The sequence below is a fragment of the Aythya fuligula genome, chromosome 1, assembly GCF_009819795.1.
Source record: "Aythya fuligula isolate bAytFul2 chromosome 1, bAytFul2.pri, whole genome shotgun sequence".
Classification (NCBI taxonomy): Eukaryota; Metazoa; Chordata; class Aves; order Anseriformes; family Anatidae; genus Aythya; species Aythya fuligula.
In genome coordinates this window covers 59232360-59252510 of record NC_045559.1, presented here as the reverse complement: position 1 = coordinate 59252510, position 20151 = coordinate 59232360, and the positions used below count along the sequence as shown (strand labels likewise).

The window sequence follows — 20151 nt, the reverse complement described above, 5'->3', positions numbered from 1 at the left end:
ACGTTCTTTATGCCTCAGTTCCCAGCACACAGATAACTACTGGTCTCCCTGAGCTGGGCCCTGCTGTTGGAGCTGTGTTTGTGACCTAAAGATGACGAGATGACAGAGCCCACAGAGGGAACAACCGTTGTAGGCTGGAAAGTGTGGCCCTCACGTTGAAGAACAGGAGTCCTGTGGCTGGGTCTCTCCCACCAGGACTGTCCCTGATGTTAGCTACTTACTGAAGTATCAGTCATATAATTATTTTTGTTATACTGATGTAAAATGCCTTGTGATTTAATTTCTCTTAACTGCAAGCAAAGAGGGTATGTGACTAACATGTTCATTTCTGCTTTTCAGTTTTTGTTGTCCTTGGATCCTGCATAGCAATCCGACTAGGAACAAATCCTGACTGGTTGTTTTTCTGTTGTTTTGTGGGACTGTTCATGTTCTATTCTGCTCACTGGCAGACATATGTATCAGGCACATTAAGGTTTGGAAAGTAAGTAGGTATCTGCAGAACTACCTGTGACAATGTCTGGGGCTGCTAGCTACTTGATTCCTGTTTCTTGTCCTTTTTTTTTTTTTTTTTCCCTGCTCTGTATTCCTATCACCTGCTTCCTTATCTCACTTCTGCCCTAGCAGCCTTGTGTTTTACCTGGCAAGAACTATAAAACTCTGAGTTATACTGTGCACAGGACTTGTTCTGTTAGCAGCTGATTTTAGCTCTATATGCTTTGTTTGCATGCATTTGGCTCTTGCCTGTGGATTTGTTTATGGAACCCATACAAGCACCATGCAGGCCAGAGCTGTCTTGCCCACAATGTAAACAAGTGCCCTGTGTAGGAATAGGAACAGAGCAAGCATCTGTGCTACCTCTCTTCGTAATCTCCCTGACGTGGAACAGGTTCAGCCCAGGGGACTCTGAACCACATGAATTTTTAGAGGATTTTCCCTGGTCATAAATACATCTCTCTTCTACAGACATGTTCAGTTTCCTTTGAACAAGCTCTGTATCCAGCACAAGCCTAGGCAAGGGAGTTCCACAGTTATGCCAGTACTCTTAAGAATTACCCCAGGTTTATTTGAGGATTTTGCTTTTAATCTGGTTCATAATTGGCTTTGATGTCTATGAGGTTTTGTGTTAGTTCACAGTTCCAGTGACTTCTGTGATGCTGTAGAAATTGAGTCTGTTCTCACTAAATTGTAGGAGCAAGGGTCACTGACAATCATGTAAAAGACACCAATTTCAATTTAACTTTGTGTGGGGAATGCTGTCCCCTCCTGTAGCCATGGTGGTGCCTAGTATGGTCTTTTGCTGTCTTTAAACAAAGAGCTGCACTTTAGTGATTTCTTAAAAGAGGAAAAGCGACATCCTTCACGGCAGTATTTGAAACGTGACAGATGAAGGCTGTCCTTGTGGTAATTAATCCTGGTCGTGTTGAGTTGCCTGCTAGCTCTGTCCTGCAAGAAGCACCTCAGCACATCAGAGCATCGCTGGTCATGCAGGCCAGTGGTCAGCTGTCTTTGCATGCTGTTTGGCATCTATCTCCCAAGCAAGCTGCCTCTGCGGTAACGTTAAGAGATCCTTTACTTGCTGTTAATGCATTCTGCCACAGAGACTATTAACTCTTGTACCCGCTTACACATCCTGCTTTTTTAAAGGATATCTGTAGACAAAAACAGATGCTTTTTTAGAGTGATGGTTGAAGGTGGGTAACTTCTGTACGTGACAGTGGACTGCAATGGAAATGGAGTATGCTGTAAGCACAGGGATTTTGTACAAATGGTTGTTTTTCTGTGCCTTTTATTCCTGCATAAAATGTGAGAATGTTTTCCCCCTATTAAGAAGGCACTGAGGCTCTGATACTACATAAAACTTCTTTGCTAAAACCTTAGTGGCTTTTGTGTAAATACAGTGCTAATGCACGGTACAAGCAGTTTGGAGTGGTCTGGTATTCCATGCTTCTTGTGTGAAGCTGAGCAGACACAGTTTTCCTCCACGATAATTTATTTCTGTTCAGTGAAAGCAAATCAGATTTTTTTCAAGGCTCACAACTTTCTTAAGCATAGAGGTGAGTCTAAATGAAGGCGATAGTTTACAGCTCTAACTGTGATAATACGTAATATGGATGGAAGCTTTCACTGATGCTGTTCCTGAATTAGTGGAATTTGATTTTGGAAGTTAAATGCCAGGTGAGTCTTACCATTGGTGGCCAGGAAGGATCAGAGCAGCTGGATGCCATGCCACTGTCAGGCTATGTAGAATACTGTCTTGCCTGATAAAATCTTTGGACTTAAATTTGGGCTGTGTTGTAATCAACTGTTTGAGCCTCTGTAAAATTAAAGACGAAGCTTCGGCACATGCAGTGACTCAACTTGGAGTTCAAGCCTCCTTCCCCTCCAACAATAAAAACTGTACAGCTCAGAAATCCGGGTTTAATTGTTCAGAGTGCAAAGTCTGAACATTGGAATTTGCATCTGAATGTTTTTGTGTGACATAACAGACCAACTCAGTGTGCATCTGCAGCAGTAACCAAGGCAGAGGAAAAGCCCTCTCCCAGCAGCACTGTCCTACTTCCCCCTGTGTGCTCATGTCATTGACTTGGAGCCAATTCACTGAAGAGGCAGAAAACAAAAACTTGCACAAGGAAACAGTGCGGCTTGCTGGCACCTCGTGGTCTGGTTAGTACTACAGCCAGAAGTGAGGGAGCAGAATGGCACAGGAGGGAGAGAGGACGGCCCGTTCTTACAGCTTTGAGCAGTGACGAGCACCTCAGCATGGCATCTGGTTGTGACTTAATGGCTCTTCTAAGACTGATTCTGAAATTTGTGGTGGAACTTTGCATATTTTATCACTGTCTTTCATTTGAAAGCTTAACATTACTGTGAGTGTCAAGATCAGATAAATGTTTTCCATTAGCCAAAAGCTGATTGCTATCTCCTTTTTAAAATACACTGTTTTCTGTGCAGATCGTTTGCATGCTAAGCAAGAAATGAAACAACTTGACTTTGGTCACAGTACTTTAAAATAGCAAATCTGTTTAACTGCTAAAGAGAATGTCACATTTTAAAGGTCCATTTTTACTGCTTGCCAGTAACTTCAGTACAAAGATCAAGTACCTATCTAAAAACCTTCACTAGCATAAACAGTACGTTAGACATGCACTATTATTTATTTATTGAAAAGCTGTATGGAAAGTATTGACTCTGTCTTGAAAGTGTCTTCCTCTTGAGCCTCTGCTGTGCTGCTTTGTTTTGTTTTTGTAAGTTTTGTAGGGTTTTTTGGGTTTGTTTTTGTGTGTGGTTTTTGTTTTTACATATTCACGTCTTCTCAAAATAAAACACTTCAGTGATCAGAGACAGTAAGGCCGTCTTGTCTGAGAACAAAAAAGGTGGAATTCAGAGTCTAGAAGGTATACAAGGCCACCTGTTTTATAAAATGTTTTAAGGCAGAAGGCACTGTGTCAGTTATGACCTCTGAAAGATGACAGATGTTCAGCTATCCACTAACTCAGTCCTCAAAATACTGCCCTTATGTTTTGCAGGCTGTATCTGTCAAGTTGTCATGATACAATGGCTTAAAGAAATCCCTTCTGTCCCATTCTGCTCTTCATGGTCCCTACTTTTGTATGATATGCTATTAATGGAAATGTTTGACTATGAGCTTGCCTTCACGTTTAACCTTGATTTGTTACTTACCCAAGAAGTCTGTAATTTATTCAGAATTCTAAAATAGTTAACAACGTATTCATTAAGCACTCTTTTCTCCTATTAAAATTCTATTTAGCTTGCTCTAGATAGGCTTATAGGTTTAATTTTAAAGGTTAACCAAAGATGTGTGCCTCCAGATAGAGTATCTTTCTCAGTCAAGGAAAGTCATATTCCTGACACATTTCATGGCTTGAGGAGGTAATTTGAAATAACTGGGTGGAGGTATTTGAAATAACTGTTCCCCCGCCCCCATCCACTATACTTAAAGCAAACAGAACCTTTCTTTTAACTAAATTTCTATTCTTCTCTTCCTAGAGTTGATGTAACTGAAGTTCAGATAGCCATAACACTGCTGCTTTTGATATCAGCGTTTGGTGGAACGGCAATATGGGACTATAAGGTAAGTGTATTAAGTATGCAGTGTTCCTGTGGTGTATGGAGCTCCTGTTGGGAGTTGCCAGTTCCTACGGTATTTGAAGCCATCCTGTGCAACTGTGATCAACCCCTTCTAGTTCTCTAGCGTTCTGTTTTGGCTTCTCGTACAAATACAGCTTATATTTACATTGTAGTTAACTTAGGTAAAACTGTGTGACTTCCTAGACACAATTTTAGAGCTGTGTAGAGGAAAAAAGACCCCATCTGCCATATATAAACTTCTGATCTTCCACTACTGTTCTGTTTGCACTGAAGCTTTTACATTTTTTTTTTTTTTTTTTTTAGTTTTCCTTTGGGTATTTTATTATAAGACAAACATTTCTGTTCAGCTAAATGATCTATAGGATCATTTTATTGATTCTGTTATTTAGGATCAATATTTATTTTTAGAAAGCTTGATTTTAAAATTGAAAGATTAAATGCATTAATTTGTCAAAACTATGAGATGAAGTACTTCAGATTCACGTCCGTCGAGATGTACTGATTTTTAATGGGTTACGTCAGAGCTGACGTAAATGCCTGTATTTAAAGAATTGTTTTCTGTCCAAAACAAACAAACAAACAAAGTTTTCTGTCTGGCTTTTATTTTGATCTTTAATGATGCACTTCAGTATGCATCAAAAGTGTATTAGACTAACATCTTCATCTTCTGTAGTATCCTTACTTAGTAATAAATAGTTCTCTTTGGTCATAGGAAACAGAAGAGCTGAGACAATTCCATGGTGTTGATAACCCATGGATATTGATCTAAATATAAACCACCAACTAATTCAAATTAGTTCACCAGTTTGCACAGTCATTAGGAAATGTTTAGATGAACTTTGTTTCCCTCTTCCATCCTGTAAGGTTTTTTTTCTTTGTTTTCAAACAGCATATTTTTGTGTTGCTAAACAAAGTAGGTACATTAAAATTTAAACAGTAGTGAATTATAATTGTTTCTTCTTCCACAGTAAAATCTGTGGTAGTTATGCTGTATCTCAAAACAATCTATGTTCAAAAATATAATCAGTGGTTTCAATTTATTGCTACTTTTTTAATCCTCTGCTACCTTTGGAAGTTTCTTTGAAACTGCAGTTGATTCTGAAGGTAACTGTTTAACTGAATTTTTTATCTGGAGATTATCCTAAATGCAAAGATACAGCATACAAACAACATGCATCAAAACAGAAGGCAGGCAGATGGTGTTTGTGTTTCCTGTGGTTCAGTATTGTTTCAGCCACTGAAATGGAAGGATCTATCCTTCCTGCCCCTCCCATGTCCTGGGGAGGCAGTAGTCTGCGTCAAGTTTTTTGCTTGTAATGTTTTTCAAATGTTTTTACTACATAAGGATATACCGAGGAAAATCTAGCTCAACTTCACAACCAGAACTTGAATACTCAAAAGTTGAGTTTAAACATTCCCAAAAGAAATTTGACATCTTCTAAATAAGGAAACAAATTCCAAATACTGTCTTCCAGAGCTTGTTCCCAGGAAAGCAATAGTTCAAATAAAATGATTGCTTATAAGGTTTCAGTAGCTTTTTTTAATCACTTATTTTCTTAAAAAAACAAACAAACAAACAAAAAAACCAGCAACAACACTCTTACCACACTCTTACCATTGACCTTTACTATCTTTTTCTTGTTTTTCTTGCTAAGGTCCATTTAGTAGGCTTAGAGCTGAAGTTCTTTGCAGTTTTTGGCATACTGTGTGGAACAGCGCTTTCTTTTTTCAATTACTTCCGTGTCATCTTCAGTGGAGGGGTTGGAAAGAATGGATCTACAATAGCAGTAAGTTACGCCCATAATTTGTTGGTCTTCAGATAATCATAAGGGTTTTTATCAGTTTAAGCATGTAAGCAGATAAGGATATGAATTTCACACCTTAATGATACTCGTGTTGTTTGGAGTGTTTGATGGCTAAAGCAAATACTTCAGTACCTATCTGCTCTCCTCCTGTTCCTGGATTTCTTCCGTCACAGGAACCAGCAGTGACTTTTCTTACAGAATTACGTAAAGGTCATCATAAAGGATGCTAATAGTATTAGCACAATGCAAATGGACTTTCCCTGAGTTTTGACAATGTTAATTACTTTTATTTAGCGGGTGTTGTAATATTTGTAAAATGTTGATCTTACGGTGCGATTGAAGCTGACGATGAGTTTTCTGTTCCTTTTTATTTCAGGGAACAAGTGTTCTTTCACCAGGCGTCCACATTGGGCTACTTATCACACTGGCTGTTATGATCTATAAGAAATCTGCAACCCAGCTGTTTGAAAAACATCCTTGTCTGTATGTCTTGACATTTGGATTTGTGAATGCTAAAATCTCACAGAAGTTAGTGGTAAGTAATCTTGTTTCAGTCCTAAACATAAACTGCTTCCTGGCTTAACTCTTACTTTCTGAATCAGTGAACATCATGCAAGTTTTCCTGTTCTGCCCTGCCTCCCTATTACCAGTTTCATTATGACCAATACACTGAAATAGACTCAGGCTCCTCCAGAGAGATTATTATATATGATACTGATTTTAAAAAAAAATAAAAATCAATGTATTGGTTAGAAATTTTGGTTTTATTTAGCTTGCTCCTAGTAATAAATTGTAGTTTATACACTGACTTTAACATCAGAAATGCAGTCACTGCTTTAACTAGCAGTGCCATGACTTCTGACTTAATTATAAGACATGAATTTACATCCTTGTTAAAATGAGCAGATAAATGTATCTACCTTTTACCTCTTTTGTAACTAATAACCTTGTCAATGTGTTGAAAAACAACAAAACTAAAACGGGTATTCTGCAGGCTTTCTAGCTAAACAGGAATTCACCTACTTGCCTACATTACTAACTTGGTTCAAGAGAACTCTTGTTAAAAAGACTAAGCATTAAGATTGAACTTGAGGCAATTCATTGATCAAATACCTTGGCTCCTGTGCTCTTCTAGAGGGTCCTTGGGTCCTCTCAAGATGCAGCCATCACTGTATGTCAGCCAGATGCTTCTGAGCAAAGCATGTTTTGCCTTGATGCCTTATGCATAGCTTTGAGGATAGTCTGCTCCAGAGGCAAATCTGTACAAGCAGTGGGGAAAGGCTTTTGCCCTGTTTAGCTCCCCCACTTTTCTGATACTTACTGCAGGTCTTGTTCTTAACTCACTGGAGTAAGGAAACTGCAGTAAAAGCCTCTTTAGCTGTGCCAGGGTGTGAAGCTGAATGGAGACGTTCCAGTACAGCACTTAAAAAGTAAGAGCAGGGAACCCAGTCAAATAGCTAAAATGCACGGAGATAGATGTAATTAACTGTATTACAAAAGAACACTGAAGGACCTTTGTACTGATTTTTTACATAGTCAAGATATACTGATTATTGAAATAACTGATAGCACTCATTAAAGTGCTACATATTGATTGAGTAACCTGGAAAAAGGTTATTTGGCCCTTAAAATAAAGCCTGTCAGAGCAGCAGGCTCTGGAGCATTTGTGAAGCCCTTGGCCTGTCTTCTGCTTGTTTCCCAAAGGCCCCTTTGGAGCAGGCAGCTGATGGGTGAGGACATCGTGCTTTCTCGCAACTCAGGTGGAAGCTTTCTGGTAGATACAGTGATGTTGCAGTAGTGCATGCTGTGGGTTGTGTTGTTTATTTTTAAATAGGTGGCTCACATGACAAAAAGCGAGATCTGTCTTCAAGACACTGCATTTATTGGGCCAGGACTTCTGTTTTTGGACCAGTACTTCAACAGTTTCATTGATGAATATATTGTTCTATGGATAGCACTGGTAAGCATTTTGCTTTGTATTTTTCATGTGGTGCATATTTAAAGGAATGGATTGAGAACTGTTTCTGACATTCTGCTCTGCCATTTTGGACTTGCTCAATTTCACCTGCCATTGTGGGAGGAATGCCAGGATACTGTGTAAATACATATTTTGGGAGCTAGCTGGCTTTCTTTCCTTGGAACGGAGATTTGAAAGTAAAATGACAGATCTCTCTTCTAATTATGCTTTAATTCAGGTGGTTTGTTTAAAGCTACTCTGCTAACTGTAGACTAACCTTGTTTGTCAAATTTTGGTAAGCACTTAGTGCTGTTTGTTTTTCTTCTTCTAAAGTAGACTACTGTATATTGTAATGCTAACATGCTTCCTAAAATTGGGTATATTCTGATCAAAGCATAGCTGGAATAGCTTTGAAAAATACTTGTTTTTAACCTGTTCCATTTTTGTTTTTTTGAAGTTCATATCCTTGTTTGATATGCTGAGATATGCCACTGCTGTATGCCTACAGATCGCTGCTCATCTTCATATACATGTCTTCAGAATTTCATCTCATCAAGCTCCTGAACAGGTTCAAAACCATAATGACTGATTAAATAGGTCAAGGAGAAGAAAAGCAGTTAGGGGAATGTTGAATGAAGCAGCCTCTCTTTTTGAGAAGACAGCTTAAGCTTTTCAATAAACTAGTGTTGGGAGAAAGCTCATACTATCCCAGATATCACCAGATGTTAGAATTACTAAATACAAAGTCCTGCAGATTCTATTGTGATTAATACTTTTGAACCAGGATCTACGTCCCCCTATGTTCTAGATATTGCAGCTGTTACTTTACAATCGAAACTTCTGTTGTTTCCTGTTAGGTAACCTTAATAATGTTCTGGTCTGGGGAATGTAAATTGCAAACCACGGTGCTACCAACCAGAATTCTAAGAGGAGTTTCACTTTTTCTTAGACCAAGTGACTAATCTTCTAGCATTAGTTTCTAAAGTCTTCTGCTGTGAAGTGGTAGTCAGAGGCATCAATGAATACAGTTCTGCATTGTCAAAGCTGCTAAAGTGAGGCATCCATGAGGTAAAACTAGTAATGTTTTGGTATTAGGATGGAGGAAGTATGGAACAGGGAAACTACCCTCTACTCCAAAATACTGTTGTGAGTGCCTATAGGATTCATGCAGTCTCTGGTCTCTAAGTATATAACCTGCTGTTACTCAATAACAGTTGTAGCTTGGTTATTTTTTTTCCAAGTACAGTTTCTGGTTTTGTGGCCATAATAAGGTTAGCCTCCTTGTGCTCCATTATCTAGACTGTAGGTAGCTGGGTACTGTGAGGACACTGGCTTTACCTACCTTAATTTATGTCTGTGAAACTGCACAAGTTGAATGAATCAGTTCTTTGACAAACTTTAGTGACTGTTTAACTGTGACAATGCAACCGACCTATGTATAATTAATTCCCTCTGAAGTATGTTTGCTACTGCTGTATTAATTTACCTTGTAATCCATCTTGTAACTACCACTGTACTTTATCCAAACAAAACTGCAAGGAACTAAAATCCACTGCATAGTAAAACTCTCCAAAAGAGACAGTCAGGTCTAGTATCAGCCTTTCTTCTTTTCATTAGCAAAAAGCTGAATAAAAGTAGCTTATTGTCTGTGCTAGTAAATCACACTTTGCACACAAATGCAGCTTAAGCTCAAGCTCCTTCAAAGAGGTGATATGTGAATACTATTTTTGTAAAAAAGCTGTTGAACGTAAGTGTTCGTTACCACTTTTATTTGCTGCCATGTAGCTGAGCTGTAAGTTCATAAATACCTTCCTGAACTGTACAATAAAGAATGCTATAATTTGTTTTGAAAATATTACTGCTGCAGCTTCCTAGCTGCTACATGTTAATCCAAGAAGACTGCCTGAGGTGTTCAAAGAAGTTCAAAAGTGGGGAAAAAAATGTACATTTCTGTCTAAGAAGGAAATAGTGACATATCAGAGGGATATTTGTACAAGTTACTGCTAAAGGAGCAGCATGCCAATTAAATATAGATTAGGAGTTCAGTCCTTTCCAGATGAGCCCTACTGTTCCTGTTCAAGGCTGGGAAAGACACAGCATCTACATCTGAACTTAACCTAAATGCAGGTCATGGCTAAATAAAAGGGAAAATGGTGAAGGCCAGGTCAGTTTGTCTGAATGCTATAAAAAAGTTAATCACCTGGTAAAAGCACATGCATAGGCAACTTTTTAGAATGAGAAGGTTTGGTTCCCCTGAAACCTCAAAAATGTAGTGTAGTAAAAGGTATAAGTGCTTTTAAAGATATGACAGAAGTAAAGAAATTAAATGATAGGAAACTACTGCAGAAATCAGAAAAAAAAAAATAATAGTAACAAATAACCTAGTACTGAAGATTGGAAGCAAAAACTGTTAAACTGTATTTTGTGGCATCATCTAGACATCCTTAAATACTGAACCTGAGCACCACTGCTCAAATTAGCAGCAGTAGTTACCTGATTCCCACCACGCCCATACTACCTCATACATCATTCTAGCAATGTAATTTCTGTGTTTGCTCTGTCTGAGTCCTGTCAGACACAGAACAAAACAGCTCCATACAGGCTACTTGCTCAACTTCAGTTGCAAGCTAACTCACAGAAAATTTAGCTATCCCTAATCTGCCTCCCCAAACCTATGAACTGTCATCAGATAACTGGATTCTGCAGGAGAAGAAGCTGTATGGACTGCTTTTGAAATACATTGTTATAAAATCACCACATTTGCATGTATGGGTGGCTTTTGTGTTATCTACTATTATGTTCAGTCTAACAACTAAGTATTTTAGGAACTGCCTAATTTGTAAAAGTGGATATTTGGACATAATGGCTTGCTATAAAAACAAACTGCACACAGGCTAGTCTGGCTGTTTAATTTGTACTGATTGACTGTAATGAGATACATGAAAGATAAATGCTTTATCCTTAAATCAGGCCTCCCTGAACTGCTAATCATTTGAAATTGCAAAAATTACTATTCCATCTCAAGCCTTTTAATAGCTTGTACCAAATAAGTGAGCTAGATTACTTCAGCAGTGGTCTACAAGAAATTCATAGCAATGTTTAATCAAGCTTACTTTAGCAGATGTCATGTAAAGCTGTGGTATTAAGCTCATTGTGCAACTAAAGAAACCTACATTTGGACAAATAACAGTTAATCAATCTTACTGGTACAAAGATATTACAATGCCTGTACTGATAAAAGGCCTAACGATTTAATTTACTATAATACACATCACTAAACAATCTTACATGAGCTATGTCATAGTCTATGAACCTTTATAACTGCTGACAGCTCAGGAGGCTAGATGTTTAAACTACGAAAATCTTGAATCTGTAGCCTTTGAAAAAGGCTTCTATTTGTAGTGCACCAATGTCTAAAGTTATTATATAAGACTTAGGGAATACATTTTTCATCAATTCTACCTGTTTGAATTTGGCATTATAGAAAGTGATACAATGCAAACAGTCCAATGCTATTGAAAGTGCATATTAAGTAGTTAAAGATTGGACAGACAGGAAATTAGTTCTGGGTTTGCTACCTCTCCCTCCTCCCCAAAGTAATAAATTTCCCAATATGCCTTCTCAAAAGATTATCAGACATAAGGTTAGAACAATCCATTAAAGCATTTAATAGGAACTTTAAAACATTTAAATCATCTCAAGGTAACTTCTCTACGGCTAATGCCTATACTTGTATCATGTTACTTAGGTACAAGTTGTTTCTCCATTGAGCCATCAGAATAACATGGACTGAAGAGACTTGCGAACAGTTGCCATCTCCTGCTGTTGCTGTTACAAGAAAAGGAGATAATACTGAACAAATGCCAAACCAATGATTCCTTAATCTAATTAAATGAATGTCAAATGACTTCTTTACAGAATGTTCTATTTTTGTATTTAACTTAAGTTCTTCGTAAACCTGATACTTACAGTGTCCATCATAATCTTCTTCTGCAACATAGCCATTTCTTTGCGAAGTTCATTTTGTGCACCAGCTAGAAGATTTTCATTGGTTTTCTCTAGTTCTTCCATGCTCTGCAGTTAAGGATAATCTTAATTCAAAACTGCTTGATGTCTCAGGGTTAATTTAAACAAACAAACAATTTTTCAGACTAAGTTCAATTTTTATGGCAGCAGTGATAATCACAGATGAATTTTGTCATGACCTTGAAAGAGAAATTCTATAGGACTTTGTGCTCCACTCCACATTACTGTTTAAAAAATATGCACGTGGCAAAGGAAACAGTCCTTTCCACCCAGCATCTGGGAGGTCCCAGCTGATATCCTGCATTTCAATATGCATAAGGGTTCTACAAGAAGAGATTAGACACATACCTGTCAGGAATGATAGGGGTACAGTTTAATATTATGACAACCTTAGAAACTTGACATAAGGCCTATAGAAAATGTTGAATTTGCTCCTCTTTGCACACTACACTCCAAATAAGCTAAGGTAAAGCTCACTGGTTATCTTCCCTTTTGCACATACAGTTATGCCTAACTAATGTACATAGCTGCCTTTTCTTTAGCTTGTATTTAAAGTTAAGCTGATTTGAGGCTTGATTTTTTTTTACCTGTTGATATTCTCTCAGGAGAAAATTCATAGTAATACAGTTTTTCATCTTTGATGAAGACATTGTTGACATTTTGAAATGGTTATTATTAAGATTTCTGTAATATCCTGTGCAAATTTCAACCATTTTAAACTAAGCATTGAAAAATAAATTTAAAATAGAGTGGCTCTGCGTGACTTGGAAAAAAACAGATACCACAAATAAAAAATTTCAAAACGGGGCCAGTTAGGAAATGACTCAAATAGAAATTAAGGCTTGTTAGAAAGTGCCAGACTTTACCCCATGTACCAGTACATGCTGGGGGCTGCCCAACTGGGAAGCAGCTCCACAGAAAAGGACCTGGGGGTCCTGCCAGAAGCGTGCCCTTGTGGCAAAGATATCTGAGTGTCCCAGGCTGCTTTAGCATGAATATTTACGCAAAGCTGTTGTTTTCCTTAAGCGAACCTTAAGTCTGTATTTTGTAAAGGCTGAACTAATACAGCCTTCCTAAGCTATGTGGTATGGATCAGCTGCCTTGTAAGAAGAAAATTTACTGTACCTTCAAGAATTGCTCATACAGTTGTTTAATGGTTTTCAGTCTCTGGCTTTGAACTACTCTTGCCTGTTGAAAAACTTTTTGTTGCTGACGAAACATGTTCTGAAGAAAAAAAAATAAATCATGTTATTAGTTTACCAAAAGTGCTTTGACAGCAAAACTGATGCCGTTTGTCAGAATCAAAAATTCTGCCTTCACTGGCAGTCTGGGTCCTACAATGTAGATCCCTGCCTGGGGAGGTATCCTTGTTCTTGGTAATAAAAGAAAGACTGAAGACTGGATTAAGCCTTGAGTTGTCCCCTGAGGTCCTTTCCAACCTGAATTTTTCTCTGTGGGATCCTGAGGGCTGCTAGCCAACACAGTTCTTGAGTATCCCAGGGAAATGTACTGACTAGGGAAAAGCACAACTTGCAAACATTCTGGGAGTACAAATACAGCAATAGTATGTGTTTAAATTTCACTGTGTAGCTTCTATCCCCTTTAGACATCAAATTATGCATTTGTGGTACAGAGGCATACTTTTAAGCAATGCCATGCTTAAGGACAACTACTTTCCTGTGTTCCTTTGTCTCTTTACCCAAAGTCTATGGGTGCACAGATTCAACACATCTGGTTCTCCATAACCATCTTGGCTTTTCTCAAGCCATGTTCTGGCTCAGGGCATCATTTACTCCCATCTATAAACTTGAAATAAAGCACTGCACCCCTCTCCACTTTGAAATATATCCCAAAACTTAAACATTTACAGTTTAAGAACCACCAAACCTGAGTGAATTTTTTGATCAAGAGACGTGTGTAAGGTATTTATTTTTATTTTATTTTATTTTATTTTTTATTTTTTTATTTTTTTTTAAATTTCTGCACTTCCACATTTGGTGTCTGAACAACACTATTCTCTCCTTGTGATTATACTGTGAAACAATTCCTGTGCTGGAAACCCACCGCAAGTTTTTCTTCCTGTTCCTCTGCTTTCTGCACATCTACATCCCATTGCTGAAATAAAGTCACGAACTGCTGGGAGAAATCATGATTGAGCTTCTGCCTATAAACAGACACTAGCTGTAAGTATTACAAATGCTGTGAAGAAAGATAAGGTTCTGTGCACATGGAATGGAATAAAAGGAGCTGGCATAGATAAAGATGCTATTATGAATCAAGTCCTAACCTACTGTATGTTTTGAAAAAATTACCATTCAATACGTACACTTTTTTTTCCCTAACTGAATGTAAATTATATACATATGAAGAGACAGCACTCATATACAAAATTCAGGATAAAAAATAATAAAAAAACCAAACAACTTTTTAACAGAGAATATTAGCTTTTCTGAGATTTACTGTTTTTTTGTTTTGTTTTGTTTTTTATCCCATTACAGATCTTGGATTTAACACAAGGCATTTATAATGAAAAATCAATCAGCTCATTCATTAGTTCATTATGCTTTAGTTTCTCTGTGTAAATTCACGTTTTGTTAATGCAAGTTTCAAAAATATATATAAAAACAAAAAGTTGCAAGTGTTGCAGACTTTCAATTTTATCTGTCTCCTTTTTCAATTTTGCTCTGCTTCTAGTATCAGATGTAGTAACTACGTATGCCTCAAAAGGTAAGGAGGCATGATATTAGTTCAGATGAATCTCATCTCCAGTATGAAAATTACTTTCTTTCCTAACCAAAAAGTGTAAAACTTTTCCTAAGCAAATACGTTTTCAAATAGAAAGTTTGAAATTAAATGAGAGAAAAAAACAGTTTTGAAAGACAAGAATCACAGAAGTAATTTTCTGTAACAACATTAAAAAAAGAAAGAAGTGAAATCAGTTGTATAAGGTATTTACTCTCAAAATTCCAAACTTTAAACTTCATTCAAAAGAGAAAGCGTTATGCTAAAATGTTACTGACAATTTAACCCAAGAGGACAGAATTGGAGGTTACAGAAAAAGGGACCGCGGTAGGTGTTTAACTACTAGATTACTACTGCTATTTAACTGCAAGATGAATCAACTCAGTGCTGTGATGCAAAAAAGAATATGACTTCACAGGTTTAAAAAACAATAGTAAACGTTACCTTTGCTCCTGCTGTGTTTTCCAGACATGTTCAATTTTCTGGTTACTGGTTTTGAGTGAAGCTTTCGTATACATTTCTAATCTTTTCCTCTTAGCTAAGAGAGCTTTGTTAATGTCAGCTAGAATGAAAGAATATTTAGAAATGAAGCATACCAACATTTGTTGTGCGTTTTCTTAAAGATGCTGATGACCTTATATGCTTTGGAAAAGCAAATGAGGTGTGTTTTAATAGGAAGAAGCAGTATATCACATTTCGTAGATTTCAGAAATAAATTAGAGGTAGCATGGGATTACTATCACTGTCCATATATTGAATGACTGAATGACAAACTGTTTCTCATACTTCAGAAAGATTCCTTAAGTACTTCTTAAGAAATATTTGGGTTAATGTCAGTTAGTATGTCAATTTCATTTTAATTTATATTTGGAGATTTAACAAACAAGGCACAGTTAGTTTAAGGTTAATACAGGAATTGCTTTTCCTTTCCATAGTAGGTTTCAGGAAACATCTGTCAAATCTGTCTCTCTAACTTGGTGAGGCATCTGCCTCTGCTAATGCCAACCCTATTATTTTTGAGCTCTGTTTCTTTAAAATTTCCATTTATTTTATTTATTTTTTTTTAAGTCCTCAATAATAAGCAATCCCAGCTTTTTAAAATTAAACTTTGAAATTCTCCTCCTGTCTAGATTGCTAGATCTACAATAGCATACTAATGTACACCTTAACTGCGTCAAATTCTTAATTCATGAACTAATAAATTCCGTGAGCTCTTTCAACTTAAGCTTTACATGCAAACAATGACTGTGCACAGCATTTTCATACACATACAAGAATCAACCACCTATTGAGTAAGCAACACTGGCATTAAGATGTTTTCCCTTCTTTCCACTCCTTTTTGATGCTTTGGTTCCACTATCTGTGAAGTGTATTACAAATTCTTTGCAGGTGAAATGTGCTTTTTCTCTAATCTGTCAGCTAGCTAGAATTCAACTCGACACTTTGAATTTTAAGCAAAGCCATCTGAGGATTTCATTTCACTATGACTTAATTAAATCCAAGTAGGCAACGTCAATAAATCTCTCATCACTAGATGACTGGCATTACCCTCGTTGTTTGGCTCTGCTACAAACTTTGTACTCCTCTTCCTGACTGCAGAAATTCTCATTTCTACAGATTCCCTATCCTCTAGATTCCTGAAGATTCATAGTACAAGCTTCTCTCTAGTTCAGTCTTTTCACAACTACAGGCTGCAGCTGTTCCTTACCATGAATTTGATTTTTTTTTTTCCTGTTTATCTGCTTATCTTCATATTTACATGCCCCTAATTTCTCACTCCTGTCTTGCACTCCCCGGTCTCTTTTGTTTCACCGTAACACATTATTTAAGTAAGAACAACAGCTTTCTAACTCACAGTCTCTTCTCTCTGCCATATAATTACCACCTCTTAAACTGCATCTTGAAGTGGGAACTGATAATCAAAAGCACTCATGCTTCTTTCCCTATTTCCTGTATAATTAGTTTAGACCAATACTTTTCACTCTCTTTATATGCAGTTATTCCCTTCTCTCTTTCCATCTGGTCCATTTAGATGTATTAAATATTAGCTCTTTTCTGAAAACTGACTGTAACCAATGCTACAAACACTGGCTATTTTATGCAAATCTCAGAAGTTATTTTATGGTAACGGATTACTGTCAATTCTGTATGTTAAATTCTAGTTATTTTTCAACGTATTACAATGTAAACGTACTTACCTCCAAATCTCTCCAGCATATTCTGTACTTCACCCCTAAAAAATAGTTTAAAAACTTTTTTTGACCATTTCCACTTTGGAATAAGACCTAATATGTAGGCTTAAAACTAATTTTATTCATGTGCCTGATAGTTTAAGCAATGATAAAGCTGCTACTGTTTTACAAAATAAAAAAAAATAACACTTACTCCTCTTCACTTCCTGCAAGAGTTCTCTTTCTAGACTAATTTCTTGATGTTCAAAAAGTTTACTACAATCTATTAACTTACTCCCCAATAAAAAGGCAGTATTAGGCCTTTAAAGGGTCCTGAATGAAGCATACTGACTAACTGAACAAAACGTCTACTTAAGACTCACTTATTTTGAAAAAAGACATTCTTACCCGACATCATCTGGAACCACATGAGTAGTCACCAAAGGTCTTTTCTTGCCATGCTTCTCCATTACTGGTGTTTCACCTTAATGTAAATTTCAGAAAGATTAACAAAAATATATTTTTTTATATTTTACATATACAGCTCCCAAAATTTTGAATGTGAAGAGTTGATAGATGGTGATGAATTCTACAAGACTAGATTTGAGTTGGCCCTGCCTTGAGTTCCTTGAGGATGGTCTCAACCAGTTTTTCAGTCCACTACTACACAAATACCCCCAACTCACAATAAAACAACCATTAGAAAGCTAAAGATAATCTAAAAATTGAAAAGCCAATCTGCAAGAATTTAAACGTCCTCTGACCGTTAAAGTAGCAAAACCACAGACAAGTATATATGTTCTTTCAAAATAAATTAATAAATCCTTGGTTGACAGATTTCCATTACTGAAGGGGAGGGTTGGCTTGGGGGGAATCAAGCCAATTCAAGACAGAAACATAGGGTACCCAAAATATGAAACAATACAAATTTAACAAATAAAACTATGTACTGTTTGAAATCAGTATGCATTAGCGTACACAGCTATACAAGCTGTCCTGAAAACAACAGACATTTCTATAGCATAAAGTTGCTCAGATATCCTTACAGAAATTCGGTTGGCAGGTTATATAAATTAAAAGTGATTCTCCCCAGTTCCACATTTTGCAAACCCTCTCATTCAAGAAGCTGTAGGAATGTACATTTTGATCCATATAGTAAATAACATAAATCTGATAGCCATTCCTATTTAAAGTTTAGAACACACTGACTAGACTTGTCAGATGTTTCACAGAAAGCAGCATAGCAAAACTCAGTGGAAATACTCCTGATGCTGGTTTCATCATTTGCCCCCACACTGCAGTATCTCATTGAAACGAAGTAAAGGATTTAGTCTGGACAACTGAAGAAGGGGAGAAACAGAGAGAAACAAAGCCCAGACATGACTGCTGAAAGACAACATCAATCACTTGATTAATTAAAATTATTTTTTAAGCTAAGTCCACTCTCCATGACACTCCCTCAAAATTAAACGAAGTCTTTGGTTGACTTCTATTCTTTTTCCTCAGAGCTGGCTCTACCTCTTCCATTCTTCTGTGCAGTCTTCCTGAAGTATTCTTAAACCTCCCAGCGTAAGACTCCTACTAACCTATCCGACCTCACTCAACACAAGTGAGCAGAGCTTTTCTCTTCTGTCCTGATCCTATGGCATTATATGCAGCCAGGTGATAGAAGAAGATGGCATTAAAATATGGTAACAAAATAAGGTAACAAGATTCTACTCTATTGCAGGCGTTACCTCTAAGTTTAAGACCTAACTGGGTACCACACAGAGCTATTCTGATGTGTTCTCTTACCAGTCAATCAACACCATGCAATAGGAGGCTGTCACAAACATAAAGAACCATGCTTGCTCAGGCACTTGCTAACATATGATATATTCTGATCTATTCATAGTTAGAAATACCATCAACTTTAAAAAAAATAATAATAATGTAAGCACCTTCTCTAATATCTTCCTCTGATCCACTCAGCTCTTTTCCTTCCTCTGGAAAGTCATAGGGAGGTATCGCTTGATCCTCCTGTGCTGGTTTACCAGCTTTTCCTGAATGCTTTCTTCCCGATGGTGCCATAATGAGATTTTCTTCCTATTGAAACATAGCACTGAAACATAACTTTTCCCACAGGAAGATGAATGTGTTTTCATATTTACATTGATTTGTTTGTTATTTACACCCCTGTAACAATCTCCACCTGTAAGGGCAAGAAGCAGTCAAACTGTTTTATTTTTGAGGTATGTCACAGGATTAACCATCAGTGTGCTTTTAAGAACAGGGTCAAAAATAGCAGGGCTAGTGGGATCATACTTTCGTATGTTGAAAAGTAAACTATGCTCTTAAGAAAGTGCTCTTAAGGTGCCTGTCTGCTCAGTTTCCATGTTTATTTTACGTTTTATCAGATTTGATACCAGATTCCCAAAGAGCTACACTAATATCTTGTCCTACAAAATACATAAGTGATAAAAGATGAAAAACAATCTGGTTCTATAACCCATGCTATGCTAGACAGACAAATAAACACACACATGTAGTTTTTAAAAAATCCTGGTCAATTTTCACTTTCTGAATTAGCTTTATTATTAGCCATTACACCTCTTTATGTGTTTCTGATGTAGCTTGCATATTTGTGTTTCTACAAATACACTTTAAAAAAAACACACTTTAATATCACTTATTTTTATATAGTTATGTGTATTATTTTACAAGTATTTATGGAGTAGGTATTTATTTAGAAGGAAAAGAGAATAATTGTAGCCATTAAATGCGAGAATGATAAAAGCAAGCCTTTTCCTTAGCACTTCATCAAGAGATACACCAAGGTAACAGAAAATAGCAGGATACAGTATCCTTACTGCAGTATTTCTTCTCTTATCTTCCCCTGATAGGAGGTACAAAGCCTTTCAATATAAATTTAAAATGACATATAATTTTAAAAATCCTTAAATCCTTAGTTTTAAAAACACATCTGATTGTGCTGCCAAAGAAAAATACATATATATAAAATCCCTCTTCAACTTTAAACTGCATGAAAATATACTTACTAACACATATTTTATCTTGCATACCAACATGTACTTCACTGAAAAGTCAGTGTGCAAAGCACAAACTCCCCAATTCCTCTAGAAACCTTAAAACAGCCTTGCAACCCCACACAGCTTTCGCCCATCTTGTGTAGCTCCTTGCTTTAGCTGATGCAAATATTCCCAAACCACAGATGCAGATTGAACCTTCTTTTTCAGAGGAACTCACCTCCTTATTTCTCCCTGCACAAAAAGACCTGAAAAAAGTATTAGTTGAGTGAGTCTCACGTGTGGGGCATTTTACCAGGTGAACCCACCTGCTT

At 36.9% G+C, this 20151-nt stretch overlaps 2 protein-coding genes across 2 annotated transcripts in view; one reads left to right on the top strand and one right to left on the bottom strand.

Annotated features, from left to right (window-relative positions):
• Positions 1-11776, top strand: part of CHPT1 (choline phosphotransferase 1) — a 20701-nt gene extending 8925 nt beyond the window's left edge. Inside the window, exons 3-9 of the mRNA XM_032185361.1 lie at positions 340-481; positions 4009-4093; positions 5766-5897; positions 6292-6450; positions 7750-7875; positions 8330-8440; positions 11621-11776. Coding sequence (XP_032041252.1) covers positions 340-481; positions 4009-4093; positions 5766-5897; positions 6292-6450; positions 7750-7875; positions 8330-8440; positions 11621-11665 — 800 coding nt within the window. The 3' untranslated portion in view covers positions 11666-11776. The remainder of the gene's footprint in view (positions 1-339; positions 482-4008; positions 4094-5765; positions 5898-6291; positions 6451-7749; positions 7876-8329; positions 8441-11620) is intronic.
• SYCP3 (synaptonemal complex protein 3) lies at positions 11510-20151 on the bottom strand. Its single transcript, XM_032185375.1, has 9 exons — positions 20058-20151; positions 18752-18896; positions 17220-17295; positions 16839-16873; positions 15085-15202; positions 13963-14062; positions 13024-13122; positions 11842-11946; positions 11510-11700 (listed from the first exon to the last, which is right to left on the bottom strand). Exons 2-9 carry the CDS (start codon positions 18879-18881, stop codon positions 11647-11649), a joined length of 717 nt encoding a protein of 238 aa, XP_032041266.1. The 5' UTR covers positions 18882-18896; positions 20058-20151; the 3' UTR covers positions 11510-11646.